Here is a 24801-nt window from a genome sequence, read left to right on the forward strand (position 1 = left end):
GTCCAAATCAGATAAACGAGTGGATAATTCGATCCCAAATAGAAATGTACCGCTCCTGTGCTCTGGAATGTAGCAGGTACGTAGTCCTTCGTCGCCAGTGTAAAATTCCGGTTTAAAGAGAGAAATTCAGGCAGGAAATTGAATCCAGTTTATTGTAGGAAAAGCACAGTACAGCTCCAGCAGCAGTTCAGCCAAACAACCCTGGAAACTCCATTCCATATGATGTCACAGTAACTGTAGGCATGTGCCATAAATGAAAATACACAACCCAGTTAAAAGGGCAACATATAATTAAAGCAGCAATACTAATACAGTTATAACACTTAGGTCATCCTGATAGCCCTGGAATTGGCCCAGAAAGTATGGGTCTTCAGCCTGAGAATTTGCCCATTGATCTGTTGACCTTTGCAGGAGAACTAGCTGTGATGACAATAGGGCAGTATTCTTCATCAGAATCTCTGCAACCGTCATTTCCATGCCTGGAGATTGAGTAGAATCAATTGAGTGGTTTTGACCTGCTTGTAGAGGTGGGGGATGTCATCTTAGCGGAATGTCATCCTTCTAATAAGCCAGTCTACTCTGGATATTTGGCGGAGATTGTGGCCTGGTCTGGTACACGCAAGATCAATTTCTGAAAAGTTTCTGAATACAGCTGAATCCAGTGAGGACACTGCCTTCTAGGGCATTGATGTGTGCTTACAGTCTCCGTCCACATACTTTGCAATGACCACGATCTTGTGCTTTCCTGAAAGAAACTCAGCGAGTGGGTTTGGAGTATTGCTGCCCTGTGTTTGTCTAGTACCAAGCAGTAAGCAGTGCTTTCTGCCCCGCTTGCAACAAGACGCATCCCAGCAGAAAATAATGTGACTCCATGTTGCACCTACTTCTAAACACATACAGTGCTCATTAGTCAACAACTACTTAATAATAAAATATAACCTTGACATCCAATTCTTTAGCGCTGATATGGAGCCTGCTCCCTTAGTGGTGAAAGTTGTGCAAGTGGCGCGGTTGTTCCAGTGCTCTTTTGGAAGTATGGCAGCCTGATCTTGTTGAGAGGGTTTGGAGCGGTTGTCCTAGTGAAAAATGTCTGAACATCCGATTCTGAATTCCTGCAGCAAAGAGACTGTGCCTGTAGTCTTACTACCCATCTTTTGACTACTTTCCAGAGAGAGTGTAGGTAAGATTTATATGGCATGAGTTGGAGGGGGACGCAGAGGAGTACTTGTTCTCCCAGAGAAGATTTGGGACATGGTCCACGGGCCCACACATGCAGAATCCACTCTATTTTACAGAGACAGGAAATGTAATTGAGCATTGGCCAGTGGGTAATTGAGGCTCTCAATCCTGTCTTCCTGTAGCATCCTCACCCATGATTTCATGTCCTTTACTGTGAATGTGTGCAGGGAAGTATATGAAGCAATATAAAACAAGCTCGGGCAAAACTAACAGATCTGGCTTTTTGCTAGTGAATGCATTAGGTAGTAGTTTGGCCGTTGTGTGTTTCCACTGCAAGAATGCAGAAGTGGGAATAGTCTGCATTGCTGAAAAGACTATAGTAGAAGAATTAAGATGTATTCTCAAAGGCGAAGTCAGAAGATGAAGTTTGGATAGGTTGCGGTGTATTTAAAAGGTACGCATAACACAATATTGCATAGTAGATATATTTGACAAAGGGACCGTTAATTTTGTTGCATCTATAAGAAACCCTGTGTTTGCCCTTTTTTCATTTATGTAAAGTAAATGAATTGTAAATCAGCATGTTATCATGAGAGAAACTTACAACCAATTAACACAAAGTTTGTTAGCATTTTCCATTTACGACTAGCTAAGGTATCCAAACAGTAGTACTACCTAAACAAAGAAACATAAATCAGCATTAAAATATTGTGTCAGCAGAGTAAATACACCAAACAACCCCCACACACTGCCTCTCAATCCATGATGCGTCTGTAGTTTAATAAAATAATTATTTGATGCCTGATCACCAAACCCTAATGGCGACACAAATGGATCAATGAATCCAACTAAAAAATGCCATGGTATTTGTGTATAACCTACTTACACATTAGTAAACTATGAAAACAATTTAATTCAGTGGCTGGAGAGGCTGACCCAAAGCACACTTTCTGCATTATATCATATGGAATTTTTTTTAAGAGCTAATGACATAGGTTTTTCAAACAATTAAAGGTGTCTGTTGCCAGTCCTAATAAAGAGCGACGAGCAAAAAACAACTCACTACTCACAAATCCAGATACGAAAGCACCCAACACCTGACTCCCTTACTCTCACTCACCAGTCACCAACCATGCAGCATTCTACACTCTCGTGCATGGTCCTCAACACCCGCTCACTCACTAAACGTACCACAGAAATATGGAGCCTGCTGCACAAACAAACCAATCCTGGTGTTGGTGTTCCTCACAGAGACCAGGCTGAACTCCCACATCGGTCCCCAACATTACCGCAGCCATCCGTCCTGGCTACAAGACCGCCATGCAGGATGGACAGCACAAGTCCAGAGGTGGATTCACCATCATCTTCAAGGACGCCATCAGCTGCACTACTTCCATGGATGCTTCCACCAGCAACATGGAACACCTGTCGTTCAAACTCCAAATCACAGCCCCCTTCACACAGAGTGGCACCCTCATCTACAGACCACCAGGACTATGTTCCAACTTTACTGACACCATTATGGACTTCATTGAACCCATCATTATAAACTCCAGCACCTACATTTTCCTCAGAGACTTGAAGTACCACCTGGAAGACAGCACTGACCTGAACTCAACAGCACCACTCGAAGACCTCTTGTACCTTGGCCTCACCCAACCTGTAAAAGGACCCACACACTGTGCTGAACACCTCTTGGACACAATATTCACCTCCTTCAACAACACCTCTATCAAAAAACCCACAAAGATCACCTGGGCAGGCCACTCCCTCATCAAATTCAGCATTCACTTTCTACACAAACTCAGACCTACCATCGCCAGATGAGCCCCCGAAACAAAGTGCTAGAGAAACTCGTCAACATATGCCCCACCAACAATCTCAGCCACCTTCAGCTTCTTGACATCTCACAGACCTGCTTTGGATCTAACCACCAGGAATGTCTGGTAGCATATAAAAGTGATGGGGCGAGCGAAGTGCCCCGCCGCATCCCAGAATTCATTTACATTAAAGAGGAATACAAAACAAAAGCATTCACATGCATTACAATAACATTAAAAATAAAATAAATACACTTACCATTGTCAGGCCAGCTGCTCACCTGTCCTCCGTGCAGCAGAGGACACGCCCCTACTTCATCCCAGCTCCTGGGCAGGATGGTGGCTGCAGCACACTTTGTGAATAATAAAATGGCAATGAAATCATTTCATTGCCCTTTTTTATTGTTCACATTTCTTTAGTGTGGCTCGCATTGGGCGGGGGGAGGGGGGGAATGCTCCCCCGCTCTCATGATGAAACTGCCACTGCTTACCATGGCACTGACTCTTATCGCCACCGCAGACGACATCTGCGTGATCCTGGTCTGAGGAGGCACAGCTGTCCTCATCCATCTGGACCTCTCTATACCATTCAGCACTGTCTGCCACCCCATCCTCAGCCATTAGCTTCATGAGACTCGAATCAAAGGACACACACTTCATTGGATCTGCTTCCTGACTGCTCGAGCAGAAGAAATTAGCCTCACCCCCTGTACCATGAATGCCTGAAACCTCATCTGTGGAGTACAGAATGTATCATCACTTACTTTTCAACATATACATGATCCAGATGGCGAGCATCAGCCACACTTACAACATCGGCATCCTCTCCTATGCTGATGACAATCAGCAACACAGTTCATACTCTTCTTATCGGACAAGACCACAACACACAGACCAAGATCAACTGTCTCACACTTAACACAGACAAGACAGAAGTTGTGATCTTCTGAAAGAACACCTCACTGTGAACCACGCATAGACAGAACCAGATCTGGCGGTTGTGCCTTCTCCTGCATCGCTCCTAAGGTTTGGAACGACTTTTCATTACACATCAGGGCCTCCAACTCACTTCTTGAGTTCCGCAAGAAGCTCAAGGAATGTCTTTTTGACTACCCCCCCAACTCTATGCCCTAAATGAAACTAGCCTCACACCTGCTCAGAGCCAGGACTCCCTCCCTGGTGATAGCGCGCTCTACAATACTCGAACATAACATAACACTTGTAATGAACTCCCATCTACTGAGATGCTGAATCAGATAAGCAGCATCAGTCAATCGCAATAAGATTCCTATGAAATGAGTGCCCACATTTTAACTGAGGCAAACGTGGTGACTAATAATTCCATATCTGGGAGGATAAAATCATTCAGTCCTATCGTTCAATGTTAAAAACAAATCCCTGTTCACAAAACAGTCACAGCGTTTTAAGGCATTTTTTAAAAACTCTATGGATATAAAACGTCATGTCAAATATTTAACCCACTACGGTCAACCCAACTTTAAGTGTGTTTTAAATAGTTTGTGGCGAAAGCTCTGAGAGCAGGAAACGAAAAAAAGACAGAAAAAAGTTGACATTCTTGTTTTTTATGTTCCATCTTCACATACCTGTTTGCTGGACTGCTTCTGGGACGAGGGTCTCTAAAATGCTCACCTCCAATGCCTAGATCGTGAATGTTTTAAATCGTTATGCTCCAGGAGCCCAGAGCCCCTAAGCGGGCACTTCTGGACAGTTCCGTTCACAGTGCCGAGGCAAGGAGCTGACATTGGCACACTTACAAAGCTGTAGTGTGAGTAAAAAGTGGTTTGCAGTTGCTCTTCCCCCTTTTGCATAGGATGTCTCTCAGCTTAAATGCGTCGGACGCTCGCTGATCCTCCTGAGGCATAGGGAGGCCTGGCTTCTGGTATTTGGCTGTAAAATGAATTCCTTAGTGTGTCTCCCAGCTGGGCAATGTCATGATCATTCTAGGATGGGACTCCTCAGAACAAGAGGGTTTAGGCAGTAAGGGACTCTGTCTGGGTAGGGGGCCTGTTGTAATGGGATAAAAGATCGTCTTGGAACAATGCATTAACAGGCACGCCATCATAAATGAAAAACCGCCCATCCACAACTTCTTCTTGTACTTTGAGTCTGGAGTGAAAATCAATGATAGAATCCTACAGGGAGTATATTTGTAGATTTAGACTCCTCTTCCACTAATTTCTCATTTCCAGCGTCGACCTGAAAATGCTCTCTGTGCGATGCCATTCGTTCATTTTCTGCTGCTAAATCCATATTGCTTATTTTGTTAGGCAGCCTTGAAAAAAATGTTTTTGCCTAGAGCAAGCTTTTGAAATTTATTTACCCCCAGTTTTATTTACTACACAAACTTTTCAATTTCTGTTTGTCTCTTTCCTGTTTCGCGTGGCATGGAAAATATGGTGTAATCTAGTGTGCATTATCCACACAATAATCTTAGCGGCATGGCCAGAAATGCAAGCGGGCTAGGTTGGTCTTCTGGCCCTTCTATTGTTACCCCTTCAACCAAATAGGCCAACATGCTGCCCCTGCTGCCAAAATCATCTTTGTAAAAAGCATGTCTATGAAAGGTTCCACTTGGGTAAATAGTCCGTATTGGGCCTTAATGCCTCTTCAAATGAGGCGACTAGAGTTGTTACCTGCCCAGCTGGTTACCAACATGGCAGGTGTTTTTATGACAAAGCACAATAGGCAAAAGGCGGTGTTTCTTGACCTTTTCAAAGAAAAAATTACAAGAACAAATATAAGACGTAGGAGGTAAAGTGAGCCAGGGCCCGGAAATAGGGATTTAGGGGATGGCAATGGGGCTCAAGCAGACAGTTCACACTGTCCTGTGGCAGGACTATGCTACAGTCAGAGATGCTGAGTTACTAAAATCTTGGTGGCACTGAAAATAACATCATGCACCCTTTGGTTCCTGCTAAGATTAAAAGGTTGACCCCTTGTTTTAAACTTATCCCCTCAAAACCTCCAATTTGTGGCTGAGAACGTTGGATACGCCATTTTGCCTCCCATCAGTCAAAGATGTGGGAAGCAGTTGAGCTGGTGTCCCCAAAGGCACTTGAGGTAGGGGTACTGCTGTGCCATCTAATGTAGCGGAGATAGTGTGCCCTGAGGAAGGGTACTGCTCCGCCATCTAATGTAACGGAGCTGGCATGCCCTGAGGAAGGGTACTGCTGTGCCATCTAATGCAATGGAGATGGGTGCCCTGAGGAAGGGTATTGCTCCGCCCTCTAATGTAACGAAGATGGCAAGCCCTGAGGAAGGGTACTGCTCCGCCATCTAATGTAACGGAGCTGGCATGCCCTGAGGAAGGGTACTGCTCTGCCATCTAATGCAATGGAGATGGCATGCCCTGAGGAAGGGTACTGCTCCGCCATCTAATGCAATGGAGATGGATGACCTGAGGAAGGGTACTGCTCCGCTATCTAATGCAATGGAGCTGGCAAGCCCTGAGGAAGGGTACTGCTGTGTCATCTAATGCAATGGAGATGGGTGCCCTGAGGAAGGGTACTGCTCTGCCATCTAATGTAATGGAGATGGCGTGCCCTGCCTTGTCACTGTGCCCCTGCATTGAGTACAAATGGAACAGGATGACACTTTTTATTTTCAGTCGAGAAGATTTTATTGTATTTTAATAGAAGCCCAGTCACGGAGGAATAAAACGCAACATAGCAGTTAAAAACAATTAAGCATTTCACCTGCTCGCCGCTATCTCAAGACCCGCAGAGAATGAAAGGCATTCTGCTCTTAGCATGCAAACATATGGCACATTACAGCATTTTTTTTAATTTTTAGCCTTTCTTATTTTTAGCCTTGATACATTTCGTTGCCAAGCATGTCTTTGGATGTAAAATGTGTTTGAGAGTTCATTTAATGTGTTAAGTCGCCTTTTTTGTTACAAACGTTAATTTGACTCGGTAACAGAACATAACATAACATTACATGTATTTGTAAAGAGCACGTATTACCCAAGGGTATCAAGACGCTGAATAACAGATGGTTATTGATACTCAACTCAATTGTACTGTGTAGGAACAAGGTGTACAGTTCCAGAGCTTTCGAGGGCTTTCTTGCCTACAAACCACGTCTGTACAAACTTTGCCTGTGTGTGCTGCCTACTACTGCGGGGAACGTGGGTTCTGCTCAGGAGTGTAATGAACAGTGGTGCAGCAGGTGCAGTGGAACTGGGGCCCACAGCCCGAGGGGCCCATTGAATTCTGATTATTACTCTAGTTTACTACTCCAAAGGCAGTCAAAGGGACCATTTTCCTTGCTACACCAGAGCCCATTGCATCCTATCGGTTCTGCTTTTTAGAGTCTGTCTGTCTCACTGATCCCGCGATACTCCCAAATGACATCACATTATCAATCAGCGAGGTATTGGTTGGTAATGAAACATTTCCTAGCTTTCGTAACGGAAAGTTAAAATTCTATTAAGGACACGGAGGCGAGGATTAGGCATTTCTTTCTTTCTTTATTTCTAACAGCAGCCATGTCAAACCAACAACACAACATTGGACTTCATTCCCCATGATGCTAGGGAAACCATGAAGTTCTAAACAAAACAAATCCATCCATTCAGGAGCCTCCAGCCTCTGTAACTGGTATAGTCCCTTGCCAAACCTCCTCTTTCTTCCTGCGACAAAGCCCATCATGGAAGATTCTTAGTCCTGCTTAGAAGATTCTGACCCTGTAAGCCAGAGAATCATTGTGAAACCCTGAAAACGATTTTGTGGCAAGTCAGCAGGGAGCAACACAATAACGCAGTATTTTATTACAGAGACCAGGAAAAATTGTTACTTATGCAAAGACGTAGATCCGATATTCGTAGGTGGCTAATCCTCACCTCCGTATCCTTAATAGAATTTTATATTTTCATTATGAAAGCTAGAACATTTTTCATTCTATGTCAGGACACGGAGGCAAGGATTAGGCTAGTTGAAAGCTTATCCACCACCAGAGTAGCAATGGAGGAGACTGGCTTAAAGTAGAACCTCTTGAAGGTTGAATCTTGTGAGCATCTGCTGCATTCAAGATATCCTCCAAGTGAGCCCCTGACACAAAGGCTTTTGAGGCCATTGCGACTCACGCTGAATGTGCACCATAAACCGCTGTGTTAATGCTAGCCTCTTGCATAATCCAGCAAACCCATTTAGCTATGGTCCGGAAAGAGACCACCTTAAAGGGATTCCTCAGAGCAATCAGCAGCAGCTTCTTCCCATGCAGCTTCAGATCAGCCATCATGGCCTCATAGGCTTTAATGCACCTCACTTTGCTTAACCTAGGCGTTCCTGGGAAAGCTGGGTAAGAACTCACCTGAGACTGGCTCTTCGATCTACGAGTCACATGAAAGGTGACTCCATCAGGTGTGAAGGATCGTCCCTTAATATCTAGGCCCCTGACATCCGATAATCTTTTGCAAGAGATCAGGCACAGGAGCATGGCCAATTCGGTTGACAGTTGCTTGCAAGAGAGATACTTGTTACTTGGCCATCCTGAAAATAAATTGAAGACCTTATTAACGTTCCTAAGGACGGAATATCTAGGTTCTGGCGGGAGGGAAAGCGGAATTCCGTGGAGCAACTTCCTGACCAACGGGTGTTCCCCAATGGGTATACCCCCAACTGCCACGTGTCCCGCCGAGATCGCAGAGCGAAAGGTATTGACTGAATGATAAGCCATACCCTCTGACGCCAGGGAGGCTAAGAAGTTGAAGACATGGACAACGTCTGCTTCCACAGGATCTAAACTCAGTCGCAGACACCAACCCAACCAGCGAGACCAGGCAGAGCGGTATCGCTTAACCGTACCGCCTGCCCAAGCTCGGGAGAGAAGATCTGCTGCGTATCTCGAAAGGGCCAGGTCTTGCTATCTAGTCCGGTAATCCTCCACGCCATAAGTGGGAGGGTGCTTTCATCACCAGAGATTGAGGATTGCTCAGGAGATGAGGAAATGGGGGTAGTTGGATTGGGGAAGCCCAGGAAAGTCCCATCAGAACTGGAAACCACACTTGCAACTTCCATACCGGAGTGACTACTAAAAAATCTGCTTTCTGCCGGCACACCTGGGTCGTCAGCCTCATGGTCATGGCGAACGGGAAAAACTCATAGCCCTGTTCTGTCACCCAATCTTGGAGGAATGCATTGGGGGCCACTGCCCTGGGTCTAGCCTCCATCTGAAGTACCGGGGAACCTGGTGATCAAGTCACAACGCAAATAGGTCAATTGTGAACAGGCGGAACAACGGAGGAAACAGTCTCCACAGGCTGGAGTACCGAAGATGATGAGACTGCCAATCCGCCACTTAGTTGGCCGACCCCGGTAGGTGCTCTGCAGTCACCGAGTTTTGATGCTCCAGGCAGTACTCCCAGAAGTTCTTGGCTAGATCTGCAAGAGCCTTGGACCGTGTGCCCCCCAAATGATTGATATAGCGAACCTCCGCCACATTGTCCATTTTTAGGAGAACTCACGATTGTACCCGATCCTTGGTCCAACACTGGACTGCAAAGGACCCCACAATCAACTCTAGGCAGTTGATATGGAGCGACCACACCATGACGGACCATCCCCCGCCGGTGGTGAACTCTCCACAACAGGCTCCCCAGCCCGAACCGTTGGCATCTGACTAGATTATGAGGTCTGGTTGAGAGCCAAAAATGGCATGCCCATTCCACGCCTCCACGTGGGAGAGCCACCTTGTGAGTTCCTCCTTGTTCTTTTTGGATTGGGGCACTTGCCGGGCGTATGTCAAGCCGTGTCGGAGTTGGGAGACCTTGAGCCTTTTGCAGTGCTCGAAAGTGGAGGGGGCCTGGGAAAATGACTTGCATTGAAGCTGATAGGAGGCCCACAACCCTGGCAATATTGCGCAGGGAGGGCCTGCACCTTCGCAAGCATCTGTCGTACCCCATGTCTGATCTTTGCTAGCTTCCTGGAAGGCAGACTCAGCATGGCGTTCACTGAGTTGATCACAAGCCCCAAAAAGGTGATCGAGTAGGTGGGCACTAGACTGGACTTTCCCTGGTGTCATGTCCTTTAAGATATGCCCTTTTTTACATACATTGTCCCATCCACACGACAGTAACTGTTCTGAACAGGTGATCTTTTACCTAGTAGGTTGCTCCTGTCTCTTCGACACCAGGCTATTAGTATACTATCATAATTCCTGTACTTGACGTACATAAACATGTCCTTAGGCACGGCATAATTCCTCTGTATAAGGGTCACCGCCTTTTTTCATCCTTTGCCAGTAGCCCGCTGTGCATGATTGCATTTGTTTGGAAAAACACGACTGTTTTCAAAACATTTATGATTGTTTTCAAAACATATCAATTCTAGAACAACCCCTGGGGTGACCACTCGTCTATATATGACCCTTACTTTCCCCCTGCAAATTAGAGGAGAATTCCTTCCAAGCTGACATGGGGTCCTGCATGCTGAATCTTCGACACGCAGCAGTCTCACATCCCTTGTGGGGTGTCATCCTCGAAGCAGAGACAGGGTCCTTCATTCTCAACCATCTGGTGAGGGGGTTGGAGCTTCCCTAGGGGTTTCTTGGCTATATACACACATACATGCTACGCCTACATATCTAGGCTAGGTACACCTCGGCAAACTACTAAGGGGGCGGATTTTAGGAATATGCAAGTGCTAATGTTTTTATCTGAACTGCTTATGTTCATCTTATTAACACTATGGTAGAAATGTATCTACTATTTGCTATATTGGTACTTGCGATCTCTTTCATGTGCTTCTGTCTCCTGATTGTCGCAGCCAATATGTTTTACACAAGACTGATGCTGGACCAATAAATACTTATTGAAATGTCCTAAGAACCATCCTGTGTATTTTCTGAGAATAAGTAAGCACCAGTGACTGAGCGAAAAGTACTGTACTGTTTTCCACGATCCCTGATGAATCAGTGTTGACATGTACAGTGGTTGACAGAAACTGCCTACACCACTTTAAGATACAGGGGGGTGGCAGTGGCACTGTAGAGCTAGCTGGTCCAATGGCTGACATATCCTGTGGGGGTGTCCGTAAGTGGTTGGGACACCAAGCCCTCAGTTTAGGCCATCCAAAACACACAGGTTCTGGGGATTCCTAGGAACTACATGACACTGGTTGATCACGAACTTCAGGGATTGAAGAAGTTTCACTGCAGAGTGCAGCTGGCGAGAGAGGGTCTGCCAGCACTGGTCCATGAACAACATGTCATCCAGGTACACGATCATCTGCATGCCCCCTGCCCACAAGCACTCTACTGCAGGTCGTAGAATCTTGGTGAAGCACCAACGTGCCAACAAAAGACCGAAAGGCAGTGAAGTGAACTCGAAAGTTTGGTGCTACCATTGAAATTGGAGAATCCGATGATATGGGGGAAGATCGGGACCGTGAGATACGCGTCCTTGAGGTCCAACCAGACCATCCAGTCTTTGGGTCTAAGTAAGTCATGGAGCAGGTGGATCCCCTCCATTTTGAAGTAGCGGTAAACCAACCACTGATTGAACTCTCAAAAGCTTAACACCGGACGTTGACCCCCGTCATGCTTTTGCACCAAGAACAGATTGCTTAGGAACTTCAAGGGGTGTGGTGTGGAAGGACAAATCGGCCCCTTGGCTAACAGCTCTTCGAGTTCCCAGTGGATGAGCTTGGCTTCCTGGCCTGAGAAAAGGAGAGGACGGGGTGGGGACCTCTGGCCGGTTGACATATAGAATTCCACATAAAACCCATGTACCATCTGCAGCATCCAGGCATCGGTTGTAAGAGCCTGCCAACTGTCTAGGAACTGTGCCACCCGCCCCCCCCAAATGATAACATGAGAGAATGAAAGAACTCACCGTGGGAGGTGGTGGCTCCTCCGCTGCGGGGACCGTTGCGCCTTCCTCTGTGGCGTGACCGTAGGGTAGAGTCCTTCAAAATGTGAAGAGTCCTGCCACTGCCCTCTCTGGGAAGGTTGGCCTCTGCCAGAGGCAGACTGAGAGGAATGGCCAGCCGAGCGCCCCCTACCACCGCCAGCCGCATGTGTTAAAGATGCGCTTAATGGTTGACAGGGCCTTATCCAGGGAATTAAACGTGGGCGCAAATTTGCTAAGCTCCTTGACGACTGGATCGCCAAAGAGCCCGTCTTGTGCCATCTGACCTGCTTCAGAAGTGTCTAGCTCCCCTAACTTAGGGTCCAAATTAATGAATAGTGACCTGCGCCTTTTAGTAGAAATGGCACTGTTGCCGTTACCGAGGAAGATAATGACCCTTTGTGCCCAGCTAGAAAAGACATCCGGTGGAATCAAGGCTACGAACGCTAGAGCGTCTGGAGCCATATCAAAATCTTGACCAAAGGGCCCATTACATCCAAGAGTTTATCTTGGAACGACCACCAAGAGCGGTCGATTCCCTTCTTCGGGTCTTTGATGTACTTGGTTAAGAAGGTCACCATTCTGGCATCGATTTTGGGCGTCACCGCTACTTTGCCCTCCAACAAGGGGCAGGGGCATTTTGCCCTCAGCCATGAATGGACTTCTTTGTCTAGAGGCTTACGTAGCCTGCGTGCCACGTATTTGGCCACAGGGGACCCACTCTGAGGATGGGAGTGTAAGAGCTCCTCAGGTTCCAAAATGTCTGACTGCGTGGTCTGAGGGCCGTCTCCCACAGGGTGGGAATCAGAGGCTAAAGTGGGTGAAAGGCGCCAGGGTCGGTCATGGTCTGACTCGCCATCAAATCCTGCAGGGGAGTCATCAGAGGGAGGTGCTGAAGCTTCTAGAATCGGGGTACCTGAAGGCGGGGGATCAGCAGGGACTTCCAGAGGTGTGTAGGGGGATTGGCCCCCAAGAGCTCATTTTCAAGCCCATCAAAGGCTTCCAGATCCACCCCTTCAGAGTGGGAGCGTTTATTGCGGGTTCTTGGGGTGAGGGGCCACGGCTTCCTCTGGAGGTTTGGGGCCAAGGGCCCAGGAAGCTCTTCCCTTGGGGCGATGGGTTGAGGGCACCATTGTGCAGAGTCAATCCCTTCCCCAGGGACACCGTTGCATCCGAGACCGCCCTGACAATGGAGGCGTCCACCACATCACAGAAGTCATCCGTGACCAGGAAGTACTGCGCGTCCTCCTCATAGTAATCCCCAAACTCCTCCAAAAGGATAATTATGGCAGCACGCAAGGTGGCTTCAGGAGGTAAAAAGGGAGTGACAGGGGATGGCCACCCACCAGGTAAGAGGGATGCAGAGGCTGGGCTGCACCAGCAGAATAATCTAGGCCCTGAACAGGCTAACTTGTCTAGGTAAGTATTGTTCTAATGAGGGCGAAAGCACTGTCTCCAAAGCCAGGGAAAATCAAAGGGCCCTGCACCGTGGCAACAGGGAAACTGGTTCCGCGAACCAAAGCAGACCGAAACGACCTCACATAATTACGGTTGAAATCAACTGTTCAACTCTGCCTGGGCCGTCTGCTTACCGCAGGGTTAATAGCCCCTCTTGTCTTACCCCACAGAGTGTCTCGTTCCAGACTGGCCTGGGCTCGCACCATTACCAGTATCAAACGCCGGCAGAGGCGCTCAGCATGTGACCGTAACTGACTCTCCCTCCACCTGTGGATGTCGCAGAGGTTTTGTGTGAGCATTTCCGTAGTTCAGTCTGCTGGCGATGAGGGCGTGGGTGACGGTTTTCCTGGAGTCGGGGGGATCCACTTGAGAGACTTGCGAAGTATGCAGAGGGTATTGAAGCATGAGGAGGATACGGCATTGATCTGGCGATTCATGGTGAGTGAAGAGTCGGGTATGATGCCGAGGTTGTGTGCATGGTCCGTTGGGGTGGGTGGGTTTCCGAGGGTGGGGAGACACCAGGTGTTGTCCCATGTGAAAGGGGTGGAGCCTAGGATAAGGACTTCTGTTTTCTCCGAGTTGAGCTTCAGGCAGTTGTTGCTCATCCATGTTGCGACAACTTTCATCCCTTCTTGGAAATTGTGCCTGGTGATGTCAGGTTCCTTGGTGAGGGAGAGGATGAGCTGGGTGTCCTTGGTGTATGAGATGATGATGAGCCTGTGGTTTCTGATGATGGTTGCGAGGGGGGCAAGTGCAATAAAAATGCAAGAAATCTGTGCCTTTCATTGAAGCAGTGATCAAATGTTCATGCAAAAAGAGTTAATAAACCCAGGGCCCTTAAAAGGATAAAAGTCATGATTCAGGATGTTCAAAAGCAAGAGTTTGAGAAGCAGACGAAGCCATCTCGATTCCTGAGCCACTTTGCCCTCCAATAACGCGTTTCACTAAGGTATCCTGCTACTAGTGACAGTGCTTTTTTTCAAGCGCACCTTTACCTTCCTCATATGAGCCTGCTGTGTGTCATTCCCTTAAAACCGTTGACACAGCCTAATCTAGCTTCTTATTAAATTTCCCATTTAGTTCCTAAATCATGCAAAGATGTGCTCTCTGGATTAAATTGCCATCTTGCATGCAGTGCAAGTCACTCGTGGTTGTCAGCTATCCCATTGGTCTCCCAGGACCTAGAGCCAGTGCTGTTATCTTGAATAGCTAGGACAACATCGCACACACTGTGAATGAAGGCAAAGTTGTTCATTTGCCCATTTTGATAAATGTCTGGTATATGATTCTGTTGACTAGGAATGTACATTGTAGGTGCAGAATGGCAACATCCAAAGGATACAGATTAATTTAGACGAATTTATGTTTGTGGACCTCATTTATGTAATCTCTAACTATTTTGTAAGAGTGGCTTTGAACTATTTTAGAAATAGTTTTCTATTGGCCACGAGTATATTCTAAGGGCATTCATCTTGAGCTGTAGGAGCCTTCATCGCCTGCACTAGATTCAGCATCACATTCCCTCCCCTGCAAAGCGGTGGACTTTGACGTCGTCTGAGACACTCTCTATCACTTTTCCTCTTTTCTATCTTTTCTTGGCCTGTTAAGAGTCTCCATGGGCACCTGCAGAGTGCGCTTGGAAAAATATCAAAATGGATGAGGCAACAATCCATCCAGTGGATGTTGTGGTTACCACGGAAACTGCTAACATCTTCCCTGCTTAATCAGTGTGATGTCGGCATCACCCTATGTAGGGTACCAGTGGTAGCTTAGCCAGGCCTGCTGGGAAGGAGAAGAGGTGGGGCAGAGGAGTATTATTCCCCTTTTGCCATGGTTTTTCCTGGCTGCCGCTCCTTCTGCAGCATTTATTTTTAGATTTCTAAGTAAAGCTACCCTATTTATTAACTACAACGCAGCAACACGAATAATGCTACTAGGTGGTGCCAGATGCTGGATCTGCCATGTTTTGTCTTTCTCAGCAGGACATTTCTTTTAAACATATCCTCGTCCTATAAAGTGCTGTGTTTCATTTTGTTGACCTGGCCCACACAAAATCTTCTGACTTGCTTGAGCCCAGCACCTGTCCTTGCTCAAAATACTTTGCAGTTGCAATATTAAGACAAGGCCTACCAGAGGCTTACCCTTCACTCAAGTGAGACCTGAGCCAGGAATGAGCACACCAGCCTGGAAGAAGGGCACTCTGGCAGCTGCAGGGGTCCCCCTCTCTGAGAACGCAACTGAAGCTCACTTCCTTTCACTTCCGGAATGGCCTCTAGCTTTCATTGGGATGTAGGCTTCATTCCCTCCCCCCCCCCCAAACAAAAACACCTCTCTGGACAGCCCATGAAAAGGGAGGAATACGCTGGGACCATGTCCTAGCATTAGGCACAGGATGTCAACAGCACTGGAGCCAGAGCTTCTCTCCGAGACAAACCCCCAAATAAATTAAAATTGTCATTTGGCCTTGTTCCTTAGAATGGGCACAATTATTACACACATTCACACATGAAACAAATCCGGTGGAAGCACCAACAGACTCCCAATCTCAGACCCCACCTTTGTCCCCTGCGGGGTCGGTGGCAACAGTCCCATGACAGGGCCCATCAGTCTAGATTCAATGCTCTGCTAAAGTCATGCCAGGAACTCTACTCTCATATACGGTGGTAACGTACTATGAGGGATCTGACACCCCCCCCATACGTACCATCACACAATACGCACTAATACATCGCACGAAGACAACAATTCCATCTGCACTATTGATATTCCCGACTCCCCAATGTCCCCCCTAGTTTTTGTTCAACCCCATAGTTAGCAGTTTGCAGTTTCATGTCGGCAATCCCGATGACAGTTAGATGGGAATACATTCAGACAAGATTGGACACGATGACACTGGGAAAGAAACCATAAGAGTGAAACACTAATGCATACACATCGGAAACAAGCCCAGCCAGAGTATCAGCAACTCCCACTGAAAAGCACAAACCAGAAGGAGGGTTCCTCCCAGAAACAGTTTTCGATGCATAGAGTTCATAATGGCGGTGAGGCAGTAAAAATACATATGTCATTACTTACAATCATTCATCTCCCAATTCCCGCTATGTGTCAATGCATGATAATGATGTAAGATGTCAATTTGTGATAAGTAATGTAAAATCCCAATAAATAAATTTTAAACAAAAAAAAAGTATCATTTGGCCTAGCTTGTTTGGGGTAAGGGGTAAGGGGATCTCTATTGCTATTTGTAGTGGACAAACGGTGAATTTTGCCCAGTTGGTTTCCTAAAATGGGTTGTGGGGGATTCCTCCTATCTTATTTAACGGAGGGATCTGGATTGAAGGAAAAAGAGAGAAAGAACACAGCCACAATGGGTGTTTAATGAGATATAAGGACTGTCATGACACTAAAATGAACATCAAAACACTGGATGGTTGATGTCTTTGTGGTTTGGTATTAAACAAACTGCCATTTTCTGTTCTCAGTGAGGATAGAAACCTGTTAGGTTGGTTATATCACATCCTTATTTTTGAGGCAATTTGCACTGTTAGGTTATGAGAAACTAAATGAGGCCATGATAAATAAGGTAGTGAACCAAGGGAGCACCGCAAGATTACTGTCATTTAATAACAATCTCCATGTGGTTCCCTCAGAGGCTTGGGGGAGGCAGCGTGAAGTAATCCATAACCTACGCTGGGTCTGTAGACAAGATGTTTGGTCATGGGAGAACCTTTCTACAGAATTTAAGATTCCTGATAGACTAAGCAAAGAAAGCCTGATTTTCCTGTGAAATGAAGCCCATTTTCCTTAAAGGAAACCGGGATGTGTTTCAAAAGAAAAATGAAACGTTAGTCTTAATTTCTTAAGAGTAGGCAGTAGGGTACCCCTTCCTGTTTGCATATGAATACAAACTTCTTTGAGGTGCTGGTAAAAAATGTATGTCTTGCAACCGTAACTCAGTTGTAAAACAATATATACCACTGCAAATCGGTATTTGGAAGTGACGGCCTAAACACGCCCCTTCCAAATACCAAATCGCAAACACAAATTGCGATTCGGCAACAAGTTACTGAATCGCATTTTGGCTTTTGTACATTAAAATATAGCTTTTTTGCGGTTGCAAATGACCCGATTCGGCGAATCAGGCCATTTGTGATCTCCAAAATGATTAATACGTGTGGTTTTTAGATCTTTGGTGTCCTATTGTGCGCTTAATGGACTCTTAATAAATTAGGCTAAGATAGTGGGTTTTGGCTGTTCTTTGTGGTTTTGTTCACAGAGGATTGGATTTGCACTAGAGATAGTCATCTCATAACGATTTTTGGAGTGCTAATTGATGACATGCTGAAGTGGGTTCTAGCTTGGAAATCGGAAACTCCTTCAAAGAACCTAAGAGGTAGTTGTGGTGTTGTATCATGCAGTTTTGAAGTGAGTGGTTTTTTCTAACACTGTAAACATTACCATTTAAAAAAATAAACAAATTGAGGAAATATATTCTATACTGTACAGTTGAAGGATGTATCCATAAGACGAAAAGCAGAGACGAGGAATATGTAGAAGCCTACGGCAAGGATGGGAATTGCACATGTGTAAAATTGATGAAAACATATGCCGTGTTAGGTGTACAAGACGTCATAAAGAGGTTAATTTGTGTTATGTTGCAGTGAAATGATTTTCTTTCCAATATATACTTTTTAAGCATTTGAGTACTATACGAAGTACCCTTTAACTGTATGTACTCCATTCTGGTTAAGCGCACATATTGTATCAGTAGTTGGATATCCTCTTTACTTTTATAAATTTGCACTGAGTGACTTATGGTACATTGTGTGTAATATACGTCTTATCACACTTTGATTTCACCAGTGTTTTAGATATATTTCCCACTTTGGTGTTCCTGGCAAATGCAAGTCTGCCACCCGACAGGCACTTCGATGGCGTGGAGGCATCGGATATTCTCTTTGGAGGATCACGTGATGGACACAAGGTAAGTTATACTCTGCATGTACTTGTTATTAAAAATAGGTGCAAACTGACACTATACATGTGCTGTAAATGTTAGATTGCAATGTGGATGGATATATTAAATGCAGATATGAGAGTTCAAATTACAAATACTTTTTGAACTAATTCTTTATTTGGACTCAAATAGAGGTGAACAGAGTTATAAAACGCTGCGCTCATCACCTGACCTGAAATAAAGGTGTCTCTTAATGCAATTTCAGTTTGTAAACTACCCAGGGATAAGGAGAGCAACCAAAGCCAATTTTCTGTGCGTTAGCAAGTCTCCAGAGGGTGGTTGAGTGTTGCTAGACGTGCCTGCAACCCCATACAATTACCCAACCCTTTATTCAAGGTAAGAAATGAATTCCAAAGCCACATATAATCCACTTATCTACAAGACCAGGCCACTGGCGTAACAAAACTTTAGAGGGCTCCCCTGCACGGTTCGTAGAGGGGCCCCCTCCGGACTCAATCAGGAGCTCTCAACCAGTAACCCAATGTCTTACAGTACCCATGAGATAATCAAATAGTCTAAGATTGAGAATGCACCATATCAGACTACACAGTCTAAGCTATAACTCTGTGATGATGTTATCAAACTTCGCTGCACTGTCTCAACGGGATGCTCAAGAAAATAATTTGCCACTTGAGGAGCACTACCCAGGAGCATTATTAGTCTCCAGGATCATTGTTAAACTACAGCAGCAAAAACATTTATGCTCCCATCAAAATATTGTGTGTGCATAATACAAATCTGTCAGCAAAGCTGACGCGCTGCAGCTCATCAGACAAAGGCCCATGATAGTTAATATGGTAGGATAAGGAACAATAGATGTAATTTATATGCTGATATATCTCATCTTAGTTGCGGAGCCAGAAGAAATACCATCAAAAGTCAAGTGCCAAAATATAAAGCACACATGACATTGGCACGGCCCATGGTGCCACCATGGTACATATATGCTCAGGTATAGTATTGTCATTGTATCCTTTTTACACCCCTCCAACAATATATACATTTCGCAAGAATGAACACAGAACAAAGATTGTTTGGGTGCACTTGCTGCATGTTTATTACATACACCGTTATGTAATAGGTGGTTTATCTTCCGGCGATCCAAGGGCAGGCAACCTACTGGGCCGCCTGCCCGCCTGATGAGCCAGGCAGCACCGGGGCGAACCCCGCATGTGCTGCCCTTACTAGTGATCCTCTTCCCAGATCATGTGACCGTTGGTACCTTCTTACTCACGCCCCTTTCAGGGCGGAGCATCGCATAGCAAACCCCCGGTTGTTCAGGCCCACAACCGCCCAAAGGACTAGCGGGGTGCCGACACGGTTTCTAGGACCCTCCCTTGAGACTCCTCGGATTTGGCTCTGGCACCCCCTATGGTGCCGCGCAGAGGTACCCTTGGTACCGGCCTGCTTCCAGATCGCCCTGTAACTCCGCCTGCAACGAAAAAGGAAAACATTACAATATTCTCTGCCCCCTCCTGCCACCACCACACTGCCAGGTAAGTGGTAGGGAGGGAAACGGCGTGCACGGCGACAAAGAGGTTGCCAACATGGTAGGGGAGGGATATATACCCTCCCCCAAAGCCACGACGCCAAGGAAGTGACGCACCGCGTCACGGCCAGGCAGGAAGAGGGGGGGACTCCAACCGGAGTCCCTGCCCCCGAGGGGGGGCGGGTGGGGTGTAGGGTGCCCAGGCTCCACTAGAGCGCTGACCTCTCTAGTGGCCCCCTGTGGGTGCCTCGGTCAGCGGCATTCCAGAGTGCTGCCTATACCATCAGGGTGCTGCCCAGTATGGTGCAGTTAATGACAACAGTGTAGTGCTTAAATATTCCATGATGGTACAAATAACACCCGGGTCCTATTCAACTTGCTAGGACGCTGTCAGAGTACTACTCAGTATGCCAAGATGCTGTCAGTAACATTAAGGTGCTGTTATAGTTATGCTATGGTTCTCATCATTATGCCTGGGCGCTACTCGATATGTATAAAGTGTTTCCCAATGCTCCAGGTGTACTGCTTATTGTGCCACAGTGCCTTAATTGCATTTCAGTGCTGGTTTTCTGGAATTAATCATGACCTTCGGACTACAGGGGCCAAGTTTGTGCTAATTAGTTGTACCCCCAGTGTACTTTGCAAATGAGGAAATACTTTGACATTGTGCCTGTAACATCCATATTACTCTGGTCGAAGAGACAAAAAAGCTGTTACACAAACAGTGCACCTCCCAAGGGTACCCCTAGTGATGGTGAATGAGTGTCCAAGGGACTACTAGGCACTCTCCTGCAGTTAAGTGCAGTACAGCAGGTTCCAGTGAAAGACACTGTCTTTTACTAATGCACTGTCATCAGCACGGGTGCATACTATTGCCTCTGTGGTAAAGAAAGTCAATACAAATTGTGTAATTGGGCCCCTAGTGAAGAGTGGGCTCCTGCCAATGCATCCTAAATATAATTTGGGATCAGGACGATGCTCTAATGTGTTGGAGTATATCGTTCATTGCTGGCTCTATGCAAAGATGTGTCCCGGAAGGTACACTGTGCGGCAGAGGGTCATATTGGGATTGCAAGGTAGGGATCAACCATTGCCCATGCTCCTCCTTTTCTCCTGCCACCACAGCCTCAATTTTCTGCACATTGACCCATGCACATTTTTGCCTCCTGTGAATAGAAGGCTTCCCCATGGTTCCTTGGTGGGGTATGCTGTGGAATTTGTTGATCAAAACTAACTACCCTTACCTAAGTTCATTTAGGGACTGAGACTGACTGACTCCATTTGTTAAGAATACACTACCAACAAGGGCGTCTGTGTCTATTAATCACACTGCTACCCGAATCATCACATTTTTTAAATTCCTCAATTTGCTAGTAATTTCTCGAAAAGTGACTTTAGTTCAGTAGTAATTTGTAAATAATGTAATTTTGTCAGCAAGAACTATACCGGAATACAGTATCCATATTTATTTATATATTTGTTTTTGCTGACAAAGGTTTGACAGCATGGAGCCTTGCAAAGCTCAAGAGGAATTATGTTTCAACTGGTCGTCACTTTAAGGGAACAATTTCCCCCTCTTTGCTGGTCATTTACATACTTTTACTGATAGTTTTCGTTCTGTGATTTGTAAAGTTTAGTAGGTTATATTTTTAGGTCTGTGTCAGCCAACACCTTGTGATTGAAATAAGATTATATGTTTAACATACTTATTTATAGAGGTTTTCAGCTAGCCATCTTAATCCATTGGTCTATTATTGTATCATTTACATTTTTGTTCACTCCTACATCATGCAGCCTGGTCAGTGGGTGAGCATACTTCAGCCATTGGCTGACTTCTCTGTGATTGACAGCATTCTGCCCCCAAGAAGCAAGTCCAGACACAAATGAGTTTTCTTCAGTGCCACAGACTACTATGGAATGTGTGCTTTTTGATCCCCAAAAACATTTTTGCTTTTAGCCTTTTTTTATTGATAAGGGCTATGCACAATATAAGCACTAACAAAGCCAAAAGCTCAGCAGCCAATGCCAGCTCCTTGGTCTTTGCCAGGGCTTGTTTAATGTTGTCTGTCAGTTGGGAAAGTGCAGTTAGACATGGGCCTCCTTCTTCCCGAAGTGAAATGATGACTAGTCAAGTTTATCTCTAAGATAGGCTTAAGGGACACTCCTCACTTTCCACAGTATAATCAGGCACAGATCTTTACCTTCTCACAACATAATAAGGGAAAGACTCCTCACTTGCCACTATATAATTGAGGGCAGACCTCTTGCCCTCAAAGTTTTATCATGCACAGAACCCTCAGAGTTCTTGAGAAGAAATACTCTCCGTCCAAAGTGAGGTGCTCTTAAGGTTGGTCCCAGTATTTATGGCATCAGGCATAGGACTTTGAGGAGTGGCGGCTGCTTCAGGGAAGCAGCAGTAGGGGGGGATGGAGGGAGGTGTAAAAAACAAAATAAGTTACCTGCCAGCCGGCTGGCTGGCCAGCTGCTGCCTCTCCTCCGTCCTCTCTGATCTCTTCCTGGCTTCTTCTCTGCAAACAGGAAGCAACCGGGCTCCCAAGGTCTCCATAGCAACCCAATGCTGCAGTGCAGCGTTGTGATTGGTCTGAGCACCGCAGCCAGGGAATGGGAGCCTGGGCATGTTCTCCACCCAGGCTGTAATGCAGCCTGGGTGGAGATCATGCAAAGTGTGCATGAATGTTTGGCCAGCGCCAGAGGGCCGGCCAAACATTGATGTGCACCTACATAGTTCACACCACAGAGCAGAGCCATCGAAAAAGAATGAAAAACAGAGAAAATAGGTTTGAAAAAGAACCTGCAATAGGGAGGTAATGGAGCAGAGAGTGTAGGGTGGTGGAGTTAAGATGCATGAGGTGGAATCAAGACTAAACAGCCTCGGTATTCAGCATCAGGCTTCTGCAAAAAATAAAAACATTGGCCCCCGGCACAAACAAATTGAGCACTGCAAGAAACGACAGTACTTTATGAACCAGACAGTAAGAATTTGTGTGAGGCTGAGAAATCCAGCTATATGTGATCTGCCCCAAAATTATACTTTTAATTCAAAATGCTGAGTACCATGCACAAACACTTCTGGACAAAACAACATTGGTATTAGGTAGCTAGAATCTCACTATTCACCGACAAGCTGTCTCAGATCTAGAAAAATCCTTTACCATTGTGCAGGTAAAATACGGGCAGACCAAATATTCAGAAAAAATAATGAGTTCAGGTTCCTGATTGCCATGCTATTCAGGACGTTGTGAAACAAGATATTGTTACGGTACATATGTGCCCAAATTATGCCTTAGCGTGTTGTCTTTAATTCGCTGCACCCCGTGGAGTCCTGGAGAGTGCACCTGATAACACTACATAATATGCTTTGCTCAGCACAGATGTGAACTCTGACAGTTTGCTTCTGCCGTGCGGAGAGCACACTTGTAATATACAAGTTTGAAAGGGCTGTCCCTTCTTCCACTGGAGGCAGAAAAGGCTCCTTTTGAAGAGGGGAAGGTAGGCAGGTGTAGTGCATCACTGCACCAGCATATAAAGAGATGCCTTGGGTGCTCCCTCTGACCTCTATGTCTCTTCCACTGGGGGTCTCAGGAAGGTGAGGCATTGCTGGCTGTGTACCCAGGTCTGTAATACCGGACAGGCTAAAAGTCAAAATGTTTCCTAATTTGCATGGGGCCAAGCTCCATGCAAGTGATAGAATGCCACGTTGTTTTCGCGCAGGCACAAATGTTTGCTGGTACTATCCATATTTTAGAAGGGGCCTGTGACATTTTGGACATTTAATAACACAACTTGGGATCCAGTCAGGGATCTCTCACTGAGTTATATGTGCTAGTGATTTAGGTTGTACATCACTTTCCCTGATGAGACATTAATTCATGTAATTCATTCTTTCCTAATTCTCTTCTTTCTTGGCTTCTATAGTATTTCCTGATTAGTCTCCTCAGGTTTGTCTTTAGTCAATCTCTTCCTGAAAGCCTTCCTCCACTCCTGTGGTTCCCTTTCCCCACAATCTGTGGGCGTTCAATGACTCCGCTATATTTTCCCAGGTAGTTACATATCCTGATAAGGTGAGGAATACCATGAAGCAGAAAGCTATATTGAACCTCACACTTGTGGGTGGTTGTCCACCAAACTTTTTATCTTCACCCCTCCTGTTTTGCTGAGTTTGTTTTTGTTAGCTTTAGGACTCTGTGCACTTCACTGCTAGTAACCAGTGTTAAAGTGATTGTCTTTATCCCTAAAACACTGTACATGAGGCCTACACCTAATTGGCACATTTAATGTACTTGTAACCCCTGGTAAATGATGCATGTTGTCTTTATCCCTAAAACACTGTACACGAGGCCTACACCTAATTGGCACATTTAATGTACTTGTAACCCCTGGTAAATGATGCCACATGCATCCAGGGGCTGTAAACTAAATGCCACTAGTGGGCCTACAGCACTCATGCCACCCACTAATGTAGCACTTTCAAACATGTCTCAGACCTCCCACGTCAACATGTAGTGCAGTTTTAAACTGCCATTACGACCTGCCAAATACACCTTTTGCCAGGCCTAAACCTTCTCTTTTAATACTTATAAGTCACTCCTAAGTTAGGCCTTAAAATCTCCTAGGACAGAGGGTATGGTATTTAAAAAGTAGCACATGGCGGGGCGTGGCCAAGGAGGCCAAGACGGCAGTCGGTTATTAGGAGAGCTCCTGACACCTGAGTAACATCCGTTATTATCCTGCCTGACAGCACACTCCTACCTCACTCGAGATGGGCCCCCAGTGGTGCTGATGTGGCGAGCCCCTCTGGGGTCTTCCACGGCTCCTGGTGGGCTGCTGGTGCTGCATTCAGGCGATTGCCGGCTTTGGACTGGATGTATCATGATGGCAGCAGGAGTGGTATGGCGCTGCAGCTGGCCTCGAGCCCTCTTTTCCCTGCTGACCGGAGGGGAATACAGGC

At 46.0% G+C, this 24801-nt stretch overlaps 1 protein-coding gene across 9 annotated transcripts in view; it reads left to right on the forward strand.

The window, feature by feature from the left end:
- The window catches only part of ARSG (arylsulfatase G), a 1970563-nt gene that overhangs the window by 1865189 nt on the left and 80573 nt on the right, over positions 1-24801 (forward strand). For all 9 annotated transcript variants that reach the window (XM_085617295.1, XM_085617292.1, XM_085617290.1 and 6 more), the window contains one exon: positions 18190-18310. In XM_085617295.1, coding sequence (XP_085473421.1) covers positions 18190-18310 — 121 coding nt within the window. The remainder of the gene's footprint in view (positions 1-18189; positions 18311-24801) is intronic.

Source organism: Triturus cristatus, chromosome 7 (genome assembly GCF_964204655.1).
Source record: "Triturus cristatus chromosome 7, aTriCri1.1, whole genome shotgun sequence".
NCBI lineage: Eukaryota > Metazoa > Chordata > Amphibia > Caudata > Salamandridae > Triturus > Triturus cristatus.